Source organism: Macrobrachium nipponense, chromosome 28, assembly GCF_015104395.2.
Source record: "Macrobrachium nipponense isolate FS-2020 chromosome 28, ASM1510439v2, whole genome shotgun sequence".
Classification (NCBI taxonomy): Eukaryota; Metazoa; Arthropoda; class Malacostraca; order Decapoda; family Palaemonidae; genus Macrobrachium; species Macrobrachium nipponense.
The window spans coordinates 30,153,958-30,171,636 of NC_087217.1; the positions used below are offsets into that span (position 1 = coordinate 30,153,958).

At 38.4% G+C, this 17,679-nt stretch overlaps 1 protein-coding gene across 21 annotated transcripts in view; it reads right to left on the reverse strand.

Moving 5' to 3' along the window:
- LOC135201636 (phosphatidylinositol-binding clathrin assembly protein LAP-like) overlaps positions 1 to 17,679 on the reverse strand; it is a 485,987-nt gene that overhangs the window by 362,557 nt on the left and 105,751 nt on the right. Inside the window, exon 2 of one of the 21 annotated variants that reach the window (XM_064230719.1) lies at positions 817 to 879. The exons of the other annotated variants lie outside the window; for them this stretch is intronic. Coding sequence (XP_064086789.1) covers positions 817 to 820 — 4 coding nt within the window. The 5' untranslated portion in view covers positions 821 to 879. The remainder of the gene's footprint in view (positions 1 to 816; positions 880 to 17,679) is intronic. 21 annotated transcript variants of the gene reach the window in all.

The following is a 17,679-nucleotide window of genomic DNA, read 5'->3' on the forward strand; positions in this document are numbered from 1 at the left end:
TGGGTGTGTAATTATCCTTGATTCCCTAACATTCGTAGAGGAACCATGTATCTGTATCACACAATTCACTGCAAGTCCCTTCATTAACAACTTCGGAACAAAATCCACAAGTTGTGGATTGTCCTCAATTTGGGTTGACTCAACTTACGCCAGTGTTTTCTTTATTGTTCCATCTTCATCTGCTCTTCTGGTCATTTGTTGATAAAGGTTATATGTAGTAAGTATTTCTAAGCTTTCCCTTTCTTGTTTTAAATTCTACAATATTTGATTTCTCTTTTTTCCTTTCTCTTCATATTCACTTTGACCATCGTGCTAGGCTTGCACTTGACAAAGAGCACTACTGAATCAGACACGTCCTGTCCGCACAACAGCTACTCTTCCCTTTCTATACCTAATGCCTTTGCCATTCTTCATTCCACTTGTAACTTTCTTTACTTCTACATATTGTATGTATACCATCCCCACTTACCTCAACTCCACTCTTTCATTTTCTTATAATAATCTTTTAACTGAGAATAAATCAAGAAAGGTGACTGTTCTACAAAGTTACTACAGCAACTTACCATGCAGAGAGAGAGAGAGAGAGAGAGAGAGAGAGAGAGAGAGAGAGAGAGAGAGAGAGAGAGAGAGAGAGAGTACTACAGCATCTTACCATGCAGAGAGAGAGAGAGAGAGAGAGAGAGAGAGAGAGAGAGAGAGAGAGAGAGAGAGAGAGAGAGAGAGGGGGGGGAGGGGGTGCTTATTCCCTTCAAAATACTTTCCATAACGTTACTGCAAGAACAACAAAGGCTCTAAAAATGATGCACAGTTACTCACACATGAGGTCCTTACTATACTCGTGCTTATAATGGAGTATTCAAAAACGTTTAATCCACTCACCTGCAAAGAAAAAGTAAATTTTAAAATCACTTACAATGGAAAGTTACTAGCTCATATAATTATAATAATAAACAAACTGTCAGAAAATTAATATAAGCATGATTCTCTTAAGGTTCAAAAAGAAAGCATCCCTATCCACACACAATCATCATTATTGGGTAATGAATGCCGCTGAGCTACCTAAAACACTCAACACATAATCTTCGAGTCCCTAGAAGAACCTACGTAGCCTTTCAGTAACAGTGTCAGTTTCCACGAAACTTCTTGATTCGCAAAAATCTCCTTGAATAAAGTATAGTGAGTTCATACAGATATAAGAAGGGGCGTATACACATTCGTACACAATGCGGTACAATTTTTGAACTACATATCAAGTTGTGTGGAGGACTCACATTTTCATAGTGATAGCAAGGCAGACAGCCACTATCTGGGTAGTGCAGGGTTCATTACCTCATATACTTGAATCCTCATTCAAGGAATTCTACAAAATAATGCTACTACCCAGAAGTAACATAAGAGGGTGTAAAAGAGCATTATTGAAAAGCTATGCTAATGACATTTTGCTCTTTTACACACAGAAAACATATGTTAGATGCATTCCAGGAAAAAAATGAATAGTTTGGAACCGTCGGCAAGATTCACAAGACATCAGCAGGAGAGAAACATTAGCTTTACTCAACTTTTAGGATGAAGCAAAACACCAGGGTATTTGGACCTAACACATGGGAAAAAAAATCACACCAATGCTTGCACACACTATTTTCCATAGTAAAGCCCAACCGTGTGAAAGTTTACCAGTAGGCTTATTCTTAAAAGCTTTCAGAAATATGTGATACAAAACACACACGCGAAGAAAGGAAACACACGAAGAGGTATTTCTTGAGAGAAATATTCGACGTTAGTCAGGGAAAAAGACATGAATAAAATTTCCATTTGACAGAAAAATAAAGAAACCACCAACAAACTAAAACAATAAGATTTGAAGTACATAATTTTAAGAATACAGCTGGGAAGAAAATATGCAGTATAAGAGCTGAGATAATAGAGAGAAGGCCGGGTTTATATCACTGATCATTGTGTGTGGAGATGTGATCTTTCTTCGTGAGGGAGACTAAAAGAAATCAGACACCAAACCACATCCTGCCCCCATTACATAGAATCGAGTCATTCTCAAATCCTTGATCAAACACGAAGCAGATATTCCCTTCAATTTTCAAGTTTCCTAATATAAAAGAGTAAACACCTCATTCAAGAATCGAACTACATCAGTTCCAGAGCTCATTGCATAGTTCTCAAAACCACTCATCACTTCCATTCCCAGTCTGTTCTCACTCGAACAGATCGATAATATATATACAGATATAGATATATATATGATATATGTATTATATAATATATATATATATAGATATATATATATATATATATATATATATATATATATAATATACACACACACACACAGGCAGCAGCCCCCGGGTTACGACGGGGGTTCCGTTCTTGAGACACGTTGTTACACGAAAATCGTTGTAAGCCGGAACATGGTCAAAAATCCTAAGAAAACCTTACTTTTAATGCTTTGGGTGCATTGAAAACTATGTAAACTGCATTCTTATTGCATTTTTCATCAAAAAAATCCTTCAAATCTTGATTATTTTGCATTTTTGGTGTAATATTTCTTCTGCCAGATGAGCGTTTTAGACGTCGAACCTAGCCAGATATATAATAGATATACTATATATAGATATATATATATATAGTATATATATATATATAGTATATATATATATATATATATAATATATATCTATATATATGTGTATATATATATATATATATATATATACTATATATATATATATATATGTGTGTATATATATATATATATATATATATGTGTAATATATATATATATAATATATATATATATATATATATATACTATATATATATATATATATGATATATATATAGATATATATATATATATAATCATATATATATATATAGTATATACCTATATATATATATATATATATATATATATATATATATATATATATATATATATATATATATATATATATATATATATATATATATATATATATATATATATATAGGTATATATATATATATATATATATATATATATATATATATATATATATATATATATATATATATATATATATATATATAATATATATATATATATATATAGATATATATAGATATATATATATATATATATATAATATATCATATATATATATATATATATATATATATATATATATATATATATATATAATATATATATATATATATATATATATATATATATATATATATATATATATATATATATATATATATATATATATATATATATATATAAAGATACCGAAGGAAGTAGTAGGGAAAGGCATCCTCATCTTTCAACAGTTTATTCATGCCGACGTTTCGCGACGAATTCAAGGTCGCATTTTCAAGGCTAAAAATATATATAAGTTTACGAACATTAATAATTGATCTAATTTAATTTACATTAAAAATGTCATGGCAACAGCTCTCAATACAGTAAAAAGTTAAAAAGTTTAAAAGGTAAAAGTAAAAGGTAAAAGGTAAAAGTTAAAAAGTTTAAAGTTAATTAAAATTGAACAGCACCTTCAAAGTCAGACATTATTAAAAGTACAGGACTTCACTAAAATTTCAGAAACACCTACCTATACAAAGAAAGAGTAAAACTGACACAATATAGGTAAAAATACAGTGAGGCAGACCAGCTGCCCAAACTAGGCTATGAACAATATTTTACAGATTGGACGTTTGGGTATTTTTAATAATGATAGATTCTAAAATTGTCAGGTTGTTGTTGTTCCGCAGTTGGCCCAAGATAGAAAAATCCTTGCTGTCAATATATGTTTTACATGTTTTTGAGTGATTCCGTATATTGGATTGTTCTGGATTTGATAACCTACTACCTGTTCTATGGCTTATGCCCCTGTGGAATCAATTCGAACCTTCAACAGCCTCCTCGTGCATCCCACGTATGTCCCGTGATCACATCTCGGGCAAGTTATATTTATATACGACGCTGGACGAAAGCAGAGGACTGAGTCGGTCTTTGACTCTAAACAGCGATCCAATGGTTAAGGGATTTTTGGGGATAATTTTCAAGTCCACAGCCGGAAACATCTTTTGAATAGTGGATGTGCATGTTCTCCTAAAGGTATCATCATGCAAGAAAGGGAAACTTGCAAACATCTTTAGTCTCGATACAGTACATACCGGTGTTGAATGCACCATTTTCTCTGTCAGCAGTTTGTTTTAGAGATCTGAAAAAAAGTCGTGAAGGAAAACAATTATTATTAAAATTTCACCAGAAAGGATATTTTGTCGTGAAAGCTTATCCAGTTTGATGAGTGAGTATAAGCTCTATGGAGGAGGGTTTAAAATAGAGTTCCGTTAAAATTTAAAATTAAAGAAACACGAACTATAAAAATTCATTCCCAAACCAGTAAATGTGTTTTTCTATACACACCTGTGTAAAAAGCCTGAGTCATCTCTGGAAACAATAAGATCAAGGAAGGGAAGCCTGTTATTTACCTCTTTCTCCATAGTAAACCTTATGTTTGGATGTTGTCGGTTGACGAACTCCAGAAAGGATCTGCGGCATTCATACCGAAACAAGGCGAACGTGTCGTCAACGAAACACCGATAAAATAGGGGAAGGAACCTAATGGGACATTCAATCCATTATACGCTCCTCCAGGGAGCACATAAAGATGTTAGCAAAAATTGGACCCAATGGTGATCCCATGGCCATCCCTTCAGTCTGCTTATAATAAAATGCCCATTGAAAACAAAGGGCGTGTCCAGCACGGCCAGTTCTAAAAGTTGTTTAAAAAACGCTCTAAAACTAAAATTATAAGATTGCATCTTGATCAGGAAAAAGTTTGTCTAATATTATTTCAATAGTTTCTCCTACGGGACGTTAGTAAACAAGTATTCAACGTCTAAGCTTACCATATATAAATCTGAGTCCTGTCTGAGAATGTCCTCTTTGAACTTGGTGGAATTGGTTATCAAAAGATTGTTTTTTGTTAAGGGCTCTAACAAGGGAACAAGAAATTTGGCTAATTTATAGTGAGGCGTATTCTGCGAGGAGAGGATTGGGGGGTAAGGGAACTCCATCTTTGTGGATTTTGGGGAGACCATATAAAATACCATATGATGATCCAGTGGAAAATAAGTCTTGGTAAGTGTTATCATTAATTACGTTATTTTGTTTGAGTGTTCGTAAAAATCTATTAATTTTATCCTCTGCTTTGAAAATGTTGTAATAGTCAGTACGCCTATCCTTTCAAATTTCGTCTGATCATTTTAAAATATCTCCCATCTTATTTAAGTATTCATTTTTGTCCAGAATGACAAGACCCTTACCTTTATCTGGTTTTATTATTATGATGTCCTCCTCTTTCGCCAGGCTTTTTATAATATTGAAGTCGTCCTTGCTGAAAAACGGCATCCATCTCGATTTTAAATTGTTAAATACGCGATGGGCTAGTGATGAGATCTGGGACTGTAGAATACTCAAATCGGTGTCGAAGGGCAAATCCTTAATACGGTGGTGAAAGAGCGATTCAATTGGTAAAAAGAACTGTTGGTAGTTAGGTTTGAAATTAGGTAACAAAAATCCAACCCCAAGGACAGCAAGAATGTTCTTACCTTTTTGATAAAATCCCTTTTTGAGAAAAGTTAAAAACAGTGCACAAACTTTTGCAAAACTTAGGAACAACAACACCTAATCTTGCCAATTTCCTATTGTGTCTCTCGATAACCTCCTTGTTAAAATTAAATATACGAACCGGAATGGATGTCAACAGCTTTTTCTTCGCAATTCTCTTCCTTCTTCGTCTGAGATCAAGAGGAATTAACCATTTTCAAGAACTTATAAGAAGACGGTACGGTTTACAGTTGCTGAGTGAATGTAGGAAATTGGAGAAACTCACGAAAAAGTATGAAAAGACCAAACTAGACTTGGAATTTTTACAGTATTGTCAGTTAAACAATGTCATTCCAAACTTTGTTAGGTTTAAAGTGTATAAGGCTTCGTTATATCATTCCGAGTTTTATGCTGATGCAAACTAGACGTCTCCTTGAACTAGAAATTACATGTAAACACAAGAAACGTAGAATACGTTTAAAAAAACCTGGTCAATTATTTTCATAAAACAGCTGTTCATGATTCCCTGTCACTGTTAGATAAATTATTTTTACCCGGCTTTTTAACAAAACTATATTTAATTTTAACAAGGAGGTTATCGAGAGACACAATAGGAAATTGGCAAGATTAGGTGTTGTTGTTCCTAAGTTTTGCAAAAGTTTGTGCACTGTTTTTAACTTCTCAAAAAGGATTTTTTTTATCAAAAGGGAAGAATTCTTGCTGTCCTTGGGGTTGGATTTTTGTTTACCTAATTTTCAAACCTAAACTACCAACAGTTCTTTTTACCAATGAATCGCTCTTTCACCGTATTAAGGATTTGCCCTTCGACACCGATTTGAGTATTCTACAGTCCTAGATCTCATCACTAGCCCACCCTCGCGTATTTAACAATTAAAATCGAGATGGATGCCGTTTTTTCAGCAAGGACGACTTCAATATTATAAAAAGCCTGGCGAAAGAGGAGGACATCATAATAATAAAACCAGATAAAGGTAAGGGTCTTGTCATTCTGGACAAAAATGATATTGTTATGATACAATAAAGTTTGTTCATACTTACCTGGCAGATATATATAGCTGTATTTTTCTGAAGTCCGACAGAAATTCAAAAACTTCCGGCACACACAGTGGTCGGCCAGGTGTTAGTACCCATCCCCTTCCCCCCGCCGCTGGAGGGCGGGTATCAGGAACCAGTCCCATTTTCTATTCATAATTTTTATTTCCACTGTCCCCTGAGGGGAGGTGGGTGGGTACTTAATTATATATATTGCAGGATATATATCTGCCAGGTAGTATGAACAAACTTTATTGTATCATAACAATATCATTTTGTTCATGAAAACTTACCTGTCAGATATATATATAGCTGAATCCCACCGTTGGAGGTGGGAAGGGAAAAACAGAATAGAAGGATTTTTGGGGAAAACAAATGCATGCAGATGATTTACATCTTGGTTCCACCTGTTAGCATTGCTGGCTTCGTGGTTATTGCCACGTAAGGTCTGCTTGTGCTACTAGAGTTGCCAGCGAGGTAGAGACCTATATAGCTGGTGCACTCCAGATGATCTGTCAACAGGGGCGAGACCACGACGTGACTAGACCATATTGACCATACCATGAGGCTAAGAAGTAAAATAAAATATATATATAAAAATATATATCACCACCTGACCAACCTAGCCAAAGAAAGTTAAGGTGTGTTAACTAAGGCTAAGAGTTAAGAAGTCACCGTTGTCGGCGACTCAACTACTAATTAAGAGCTCTCCTAACCATTTTCTACAGGATAGGATGAGTGGATACTACTTTGCCCCCAAGATTGTGTCTGCAGACACGTAATGGCCCTAGCGAGCAGCAGATCTCATATGCCATCTTCACATCTATGCAGGGAGTGTGAATTGAACACAGAGTTGCTTCGCTAAAACACTGGTTACTCAGGATGTTGCTGAGTGCCATGCTCTGTTGAAATGCTTCCGAGGCCGCGCCCTCACCCTCGTGAGCCATCAAATCAAAAGATTTCAAATCTTTGTGCCAACACAATGAAGGAGCTTTTGAAAGAACTCCTTAACATAAAGCCAGGGGTGGGTTCTTCGATATGGGCAAGTCTGGTCTTTTCGGAACACTGCAGATTGTCCGTACGACTTCGACTTTCTTGAGTTTTATGTAGATAAAACTTGAGAGACCTGACAGGGCACAGGACTCTCTCTGGCTCCTGCCCAATAACTTGTGCCATCCTTGATTCCAAGCTCCTGGCCCAAGAACAAGACGGGTTTCCATTCTTAGGCCACAACGGAAGGCTTAGAGAACGCTCACCCGCCTTGTTGTTCTCTAATGCCAAAACTTCTGACGATGGCTGAAAACCTCACTAACCCTCTTTGTCGTATCTAGGGTGGTTAGAACGGGCCTTCCTGATCACGTGCAAGAAGTTAACAGGAAGGAGATGTTCGAATGCTTTGACATCAAGAACTTCAGACTATGTCTAAGTTCCATATTGAAAGCTTCGATCTGGAACATGCACAGTTCAGTCAGTCTGTACTAAAGTCAGGTGACCGACCAGTTGACCAGTCAGACGCATCAAGGACAGCAAGGCTGTACCCTGAAGACCATATAAGGCACCATATTCTTCGCTGAAGGATGAGTGTCTGGACTGCCTGGGCGATTCAAGCTAAGCAAAACCTTGGGGTATGAAACGCAAACCCCACGTCGTTAATGCGAATCAACTTCCCTGAGCCCACTCCTGACTCGAGCTTCTGGTGCCAGGAGAAGGAGCGAGGAGCAAAAAGGCGATTCAGTCCCGAAGGACGAATGCCTGACAGTCCAACCTGGTCTCATTGTTAAACGATCATCGGGGGTGTGGTAAACGCAACCGACTTCGTCAACAAGAAACTCAGGGCTACTATGTGTCTCCTGATCTCGCACGAGTGTCTGACTCCGAGAAAACAGTGAGACAAAATAAAAAGTAGATGGTGAGCGGAGTTTCGAGATTCCACAGAACTCAAAGATCGTGAAGGGCTTTGTTGTTTGACAGAAGGCAAATCTCTGAAGCCCAAAGGCCGTCAACAACATATTTGCGTATTCTTTAATAGTTGTGACTGCCAGCTTATCCCATTTCTTCAAACCGGAAAGGGAAGACGGCAATCTTATGCTGTCACATCTCGATAGTCTGAAACGTAGTCAGACTCAGAGTGGAGAGGTTTATAAGGTACCTTTCGTTGATAAAGTAGACCGACTCTCTCGGAAAAGGTCCTTGGAAGGACGTGGACCTCTGTGAATCTAGGATCTTGAAGGCCAACATGGGGCGATTAGCGTCATTGTCGCTCCTGTGATGGTATAAATCATCTTTATTACATTTCCTAAGCGTTTTTTTTGAAAAGGGGAAAGAGACTAAACATCCATCCCTGTTCCAATATCATAGCGAAGAGATGTATGAAAGGACGTTCCTAAAGTCTCCATAACTCTCAACTACTTCTAAAGAAAGATTCCACTCGGGATCGGAAGTCAGTAGTTGCTGCCGTCGATCGAGACGATTCGTACGGACTTTTGCAATCCTGTAACGAACCTCTAGAGGATCGTTACATTCTACGTCTGTTTGTTTTTATAAATAGGCTTCTTTCTCGTAAACCCGAACAGGGACCGAGAGAAGAATACTTCCCTAAGATATGAGAGAGCTGTGGAAAGATCAGAGTTGATATGGACCACTGGTTCCAAAAACTCGTTTCCAGGACTGGAGGGACGACAGAATTGCTTCCACTTCTTTCAGATTATGATCCAGGACATCTGAAACCCATCTCCAGATGTCCGGCACCTTCTTTCTATCACCTCAAGTGATACTTAACGCACCGAGAGAGATGTCAGAATCATTCCTAGGTCTTTAATAAAATTTCAAGTTTCCCGGTAGGCAAAAAACTGTAGAAGGTCTGAACAATTGCAGTCTATTCAGGGAAACAAACTTCCCTTTAGGAAGGAAATGGTCCCAGCAAGCTCATCCATTCCCTCACACAGTATGTTTACTTCCCTAAAAAGGCTGCGCTTTGCCTAAGCAGGAGAGCATATAATAGTGAAATGTTGCGGTAGACTCGTAGTCCTCATACCGTGCGGTAACGAGCACCGAAAAGAGTAAGAGATATCTCTGAGAACATAGTAAGGCACAAAACGAATGCAATGTTTATTCATTCATGTAAGAAATCCCCCTCAATCTAAGGCTAAGTCCGTGATTGAGGGCAGAGATACAGTTAGTCAGTCAATCCCGCAGGAGAGAGAGACGTAACTGCCCAGCACAGAGATACGGTTAGTCAGTCCAATCCCGCAGGACGAGAGAGACGTAACTACAGCGCATGACAGCGAACGAGCTGGTACTGCCATCGTTTGGACTGGCGGAGAGGACAGTGACCAGCCAGGGTTGCCAGATTTTCATGGCTAAAAGTTGCCAATGATTGCTAGAAAAGTTGCCAAAAGTTGCCAACCTCCCTTTTCCACTAATAACCCTTGATTAATTTAGCCAAAAACATCCTTCCTTAATGCATTTCTCTCTAGTTTACCTGTGCATTTTGCCATAAATGAGAGAAAAACTGAATTTCACAAGGTATCATAATCGTTGTGTTGAAATTTTGTAACTGATACAAATAGTAGTTTTTCGATTTGCATTTATTATCTCAGTAAGGGGTGTCATTTAGGGGGGGGGGCAACTGTCCCCCCCCCCCTTCACGCCCCAAGCCCCAAGAAGTAACAACAGCTGATTTTCCATTATTCCTGCCAAAATTCAAATGTGTTATCACATTAAGTTTTACCTATCTATCTATTAGCTACCAGTGAGGATGAGATAAATAAACAGTAGTGGGAGTCTATGGATTTTGTTGAAATACCTTTTGTGTCAATGACAGGCTTAGGCCTACACGTCAAATTCTTATATTTTGAGGCAATGACAGGGCATAGGCCTACACGTCAAATTCTTATATTTTGAGGCAATGACAGGGCTTTGGGCCTATACGTTCAAATTCTTATATTTTGAGGCAATGACAGGGCATAAGCCTACACATCAAATTCTTATATTTTGAGAAAATGACAGGGCATAAGCCTACACGTGAAATTCCATATTTGAGCCAATGATAGGGGGGGCATAACCCTACACGCCAAATTCATATATTTTGAGGCAATGACGGGATAGGCCTACACATCAAAAATTTCTTATATTTTGAGGCAATGTCAAGGCATAGACCTACACATAAAATTCTTATATTTTGAGACAATGTCAAGGCATAGACCTATACATAAAATTCTTATATTTTTTGAGACAATGACAGGGCATGGGGCCTACACGTCAATTTCTTATTGCAAATGGTTTTCTAACCGTATCTGTTGGAAATAGGGTAGTATATCTTGTTTTTTTTTTTATTATATAGTAGTTTACAAGTTGAAAACTTCAACTCCACGATATATAATGTATAAGTATACAGTGGAATGTACACTTATAAAGAAGATTACATACACACATATGCGTGGATGGCCAATCTTAGGACTGTCTCAGCCTTACACCAACTATCAAACTGCTTTCAATCAATGAACTATACTGAAAATATATTTACTAAAGGGATAAATTATATTGCTGTGACGAGTAAATATAAGGCTGCTGTAGTGTTTCTATGAGAATGAAGGCTATGGTAGGAAGGCATCATAAGATTAGAATTAGAAAAATGTATGACAGCTGAAAGTTATGTATGAGATGATCCAAACCAGTCTGCGACTGCGAGTAGCCCATGATTTCATTTGGGTTTTGGGGGCATTCTTATTGAGTTCATTGAGTCTCTCTCTCTCGTCTCTCTCTCTCTCTCTTCTCTCTTCCTTCTTCCTCTCTCTCTCTCCCCTCTCTCTCTCTCTCTCTCTCTCTCTTTTGTTGTTAGGAGAATATTTCTAGCGCAGACAATATTCATAAAGACCCTCGATTACTTTTGATTGAAGCATTACTAAATTTCAGTAAGAGTAGGCGGATAATTCTTTGCGCCATATTTTATGAATAGGCCTATGTTTATTCTGCAATGTTAGGATACCATATGAAAAATTTGGAAGACACTACAAGCACTATAAAAGCAGCAACAAAAAACAAGAATAAACACAAGAACCAAAATAAAACAGTTGAATATAAGATAGGCCCTATAATTCAAACGTCATAAGATGCGTAAACCGACAAAAAAGGCATACTCCCTTATCGGTCTACGTAAATTTTTATGATCGTGTTATCGAGAAAGGAGATACTATACACACAGACACAACAATAAATCGTAACTAATATCACTTATAACTCTATGAAATCAAGCAAATATCACAGCAACTCTCCAACACAACACAACAAACGTGGCTGTGGCGGCAAAAACGTCGTTCTTAATTCTTGATTACTCAGGTCAGAGTGGAGGTTTGACCTTTGTATTGGCAAAGAAATTAATTTCAAACTATTCTGGCGTGATGGTAAGCGGCAAAGCATAATTGTGGACTTTGCAGTAGAATTTTGCAACAATCGTCAGAAAAGCAAACAATATATTGTTGATAACCGAAAGTTGCCAACAAGTTGCCAATTTCGGTAGTAGTTGCCAACCACAAAATTCTGTTGCCAACCACCTCAGAAAGTTGCCAACTTTCATGATTTTGGCACCAAAGTTGCCAACTTGGCAACCCTGGTGACAGCAGCAGGGAGCTTACGAGTCGTCGTCTCTTAACTTTATGCCTGGGTTGCCAGCTACCCTATTCTACGAAGAAATATGTCCGTAATTTTAGCATAAAGACTCTCAAGCTGGTATAAAGAAGGAAACAGAAACCAAAAAAACGCTAAATATATAGATGCGTTTGTGTCGTCCCATCACACTACCATACAACGGTAAAAGATAATCGGTAAACTCCTGGAAGGCTGCAGGGAGTAACGATTAAATGTCCTTAAATTAATAGACAATAGACCTCTCGGTTGCCATCCGAAGAGGTAACTACAGCAAGCGTATATGACTTGAGCCAACCAGTAGTAAAATAAACGCAAGGCAAAAATATGATATTAATATTGCAATAAAGTTTTTTCATACTTACCTGCAGACATATATACTATAAGCAAATGAATTCGGAAATACAGCTACATACATATCTGACAGGCAAGTTTCATAAACAAAACTCAAGAGAATTGAAGCGGACAGCTCAAGCTTCTTATGTTATTGGACATAAGCGTTCATTGACGTAGTCTACAAGTCTATTTTCTTGTACGAGTCTGCGAATGATGAATGAGAGCTCTTCCGAATCTTGTCAATAAGAGCTTATCCGCTTACGCAATATAAAGTTAATGAGAAGTTTGTCAATGAGAACTAACCCATTTACGGACAAAAATTTACGCAAGGGGAACCCAAAACAAAAAACGAGAGATAATTTGTCAATGAGGGGATACCACTTACTTGAAAAAACGATAGTATTATTGTCAATGGTGGGAAATTCACTGAATTGACAAAACGTAATCCAGGAAGTCCGAGCATTTATTTTCGATTTCCCGTCTCAAACGAGGAAGGGGCAAGAATCCTGTTTAAGAGAACGGCTTACGAACAGGTAGAACGACGATGTTCAATTCGGCAGCGTAAGTCCCGACTAGGAACTAACAAAATCTATCATCTGAAAAGCCCTTTCAGATGGGCTAAAAAGCTTGCAAAATTATCCTGGGAAGAGGAAGAAACTCTCCAACCCACCACTTCCCTCTCCCGTATCAAAATTTATTGGCAGTATGGCAAAGGAATCCTGTCTTGCGCTTTCCTCCTTTTGATGAGTGCCTTTGCAAGAATCCTACTGAAACGTAGCCGAGAGTCCTGACGTGCAGGACGTCGAGCTTTTACATAACCCATAGCTGCCTTACCGCAAAAGTCTTTGACTGCGGTAGAGCAAAAGAGATCTTTCCCTTGAGCTTTCCATAACTCCATCCAATCCTGGACTTTACGAAAAGCAATATTACTGACAAAGACCTCTATAATTTCACGAAACCCGTGGTCTTGCTGGGTTTTCGAAAAAACGAAGTTGCCTTTTTCACTTTAAGCTTCTTCTCCGAAGCACTGCTTACTTCACATTCTTCGCAGGCGATGTAGAAGGGATCACCGAAGTTTAGGTAAAAAATCTTTAGGCCCAAATCAGCTTGAAGACTTCAACAGAAACGTTCAGCCAGGCGACACACCTGGCGTGCGCGCTCGGCGTCCACTGACTAGCAGCGAGCACGCTCGGCGTCCATTGGCGAGCAGCGAGCACTCTCGGCGCGCCCGCTCGGCGTCCACTGGCGAGCAGCGAGCACTCCTCGGCGCGCCGCTCGCGCTCGGTATCCACTGGCGTGCGCTCGGCCTCGGCGTCTTACTGGTGCGCGCTTGGCGTGCACCCGCGCGCGCGCCTGGCGTCCATCCGAACGTTCCCGTCCAAGCCGAGCGTCAAAAAAAAACGTGCAGAAAAAGCGTCACGCTCCTGACAGGCGTCAATGCAAGCGAAACTGCCTTCAGGGAAGAGCATTAAGGAAACATCTCGGAGAGAAAACCGACTGCACGAAGCAGTCTCAGGTGAAGGGTTGATCGTGTGAGAATACGCGGGGGCGAGAGGGGAACGCCTTCTTATTCTCACAGCAACAAAGCTAGGACGTCCGCGCTCAAAAGCGTCCTGCTAATATGACTTGCTTTCCCTTTTCTCGGTGGAAAGACGTACACGAGTTCAGGCGACGTTCGCCTTCTTACTTCTCACTGCAAACGCATGACGATAGAGAGAGAGAGGACGTGAAACGTCCTCTTCTATAAAGCTTCTATTTAGAAGGGCGCGAGTCCTTCCGAAAGCTCCAAACCCTGCGCAGGGAGGACGCTTCGGAGGACGAGAAGCAATCCTTCAGGATTCGTGCACGCACTTTGGCAGCCTGGGAGTAACTTCAGGTCTGCCGAAGGCACGTCAGATCGGTGGGAGTTCCTCGTAACCCTCCTTCGGCTTTCGACATGCTCTCTCCCTGTTTTCCTGGAGTCAAGCAGAGGTCCCGCCTAGAGGCGAAATAAGGCCGATCTGACGCACCCTCCACTACACAAGGGGCACTGTCACTGCACTTAGCCACTTCACGTTTTTGCTCTCCAAAGCCAGCACTTTCGATTCTAAGTTTACGAATCGATAGAGTATCAGAGAAAGGTCAATACCCTCTACAGAAACTGTTTAGGGCCCGAAGGCAACATTACAGGGTTAGGAGTAACAACTACAGAAGTAGCACTTTTCACCACAATGATAGGAGAGCGAGCACCTTAGATTCCAAGATACAGATGGAATCTATAACGTAAGGGCATTACCTCACGAGACATATTTATAGCCCGTAGGCCATACTAAACAGGGTTAGGCAAAATAGTCTACAGGTAGTTAGCCTACCCTGACTTTGTTTTTTTTACTGATTAATTGCGTACATATGAAATTCATACGTCTTCCTTATGGAATTAGACAAAGTCTCACACTCCTTACATGACAAATCCTCAACAAAGAAGCAAGGACACATAGCCCTCGTGCATATCGAGTGCGGAACTACCGAAGCTTTCGGTAGCCACACCCTATCTTAGCAGACAACACCCTCTGAAACTAGCCTAACTAGATTCAGATAAACAAAATGAATCATATTCAAAAACAATTTAAGATAGCGTCTGCCTAGCCACAAATCCAAGTCAATAAATCAAAAGACAATTAGGATATTTAGCGGCCATGAAGTTTCCAAAATCCTAAGACGGAGGTACTGAAAACAGGTGTTTCCAGCACCGGCGACAGAAAAATTATGAAATAGAAAATGGGACTGGTTCCTGATACCCGCCTCCCAGCGGCGGGAATGGGTACTAACCACCTGGCCGACCACTGTGTGTGCCGGAAGTTTTTGAATTTCTGGTCGGACTTCAGAAAATACAGCTATATATATATCTGACAGGTAAGTTTTCATGAACAAAATGAATACTTAAATAAGATGGGAGATATTTTAAATGATCAGACGAAATTTGAAAGGATAGGCGTACCTGACTATTACAACATTTTCAAAGCAGAGGATAAAAATTAATAGATTTTTACGAACACATCAAACAAAATAACGTAATTAATGATAACACTTACCAAGACTTATTTTTTCCACTGGATCATCCATATGGTATTTTATATGGTCTCCCCAAAATCCACAAAGATGGAGTTCCCTTACGCCAATCCTCTCCTCGCAGAATACGCCTCACTATAAATTAGCCAAATTTCTTGTTCCCTTGTTAGAGCCCTTAACAAAAAACAATCTTTTTGATAACCAATTCCACCAAGTTCAAAGAGGACATTCTCAGACAGGACTCAGATTTATATATGGTAAGCTTAGACGTTGAATCCTTGTTTACTAACGTCCCGGTAGGAGAAACTATTGAAATAATATTACAAACTTTTTCCTGATCAAGATGCAATCTTTAATAATTTTAGTAGAGCGTTTTTTTAAACAACTTTTAGAAACTGGCCGTGCTGGACACGCCCTTTGTTTTCAATGGCATTTTTATATAAGCAGACTGAAGGGATGGCCATGGGATCACCATTGGGTCCAATTTTTGCTAACATCTTTATGTGCTCCCTGGATGAGCGTATAATGGATGAATGTCCCATTAGTTCCTTCCCCTATTTTATCTGGAGTTTCGTCAACCGACAACATCCAAACATAAGGTTTACTATGGAGAAAGAGGTAAATAACAGGCTTCCCTTCCCTTGATCTTATTGTTTCCAGAGATGACTCAGGCTTTTACACAGGTGTGTATAGAAAAAAACACATTATCTTTGTTTTTTTTGGGAATGAATTTTTTTTATAGTTCGTGTTTCTTTAATTTTAAACGGAACTCTATTTTAACCCTCCTCCATAGAGCTTATACTCACTCATCAAACTGGATAGCTTTCACGACGAAATATCCTTTCTGGTGAAATATTTTAATAATAATTGTTTTCCTTCACGACTTTTTTTCAGATCTCTAACAAACTGCTGACAGAGAAAATGGTGCATTCAACACGGTATCCTACTGTATCGAGACTAAAGATGTTTTGCAAGTTTCCCTTTCTTGCATGATGATACCTTTAGGAGAACATGCACATACTATTCCAAAAGATGTTTCCGGCTGTGGACTTGAAAATTATCCCCAAAAATCCCTCCCTTAACCATTGGATCGCTGTTTAGAGTCAAAGACCGACTCAGTCCTCTGCTTTCGTCCAGCGTCGTATATAAATATACTTGCCCGAAGATGTGATCACGGGACATATGTGGGATGCACGAGGAGGCTGTTGAAGGTTCGAATTGATTCCCACAGGGGCATAAGCCATAGAACAGGTAGTAGGTTTTCAAATCCAGAACAATCCAATATACGGAATCACTCAAAAACATGTAAAAACATATATTGACAGCAAGGATTTTTCTATCTTGGGCCAACTGCGGAACAACAACAACCTGACAATTTTAGAATCTATCATTATTAAAAAGACTGTACCGTCGTTAAATACCCAAACGTCCTCTGTAAAATTGTTCATAGCCTAGTTTGGGCAGCTGGTCTGCCTCACTGTATTTTTACCTATATTGTGTCAGTTTTACTCTTTCTTTTGTATAGGTAGGTGTTTCTGAAATTTTAGTGAAGTCCTGTACTTTTAAATATGTCTGACTTTGAAGGTGCTGTTCAATTTTAACTTTTTTAACTTTTCAAACTTTTACCTTTAACTTTTTACTGTAATTGAGAGCTGTTGCCATGACATTTTTTTTTTTAATGTAAATTAAATTAGATCAATTATTAATGTTCGTAAAACTTATATATATTTTTAGCCTTGAAAATGCGACCTGGAATCGTCGCGAAAACGTCGGCATGAATAAACTGTTGAAAGATGAGGGATGCCTTTCCCTACTACTTCCCTTCAGGAATATATCTTCTTTGAGCTCCAGCTCCGGCCCTTATGTAAAATATATATATATATCATATATATAATATATATATATATATATATACATAATATATATAGATATGTATATATAATATATATATATATATAGATATATATATATATATATATATATATATT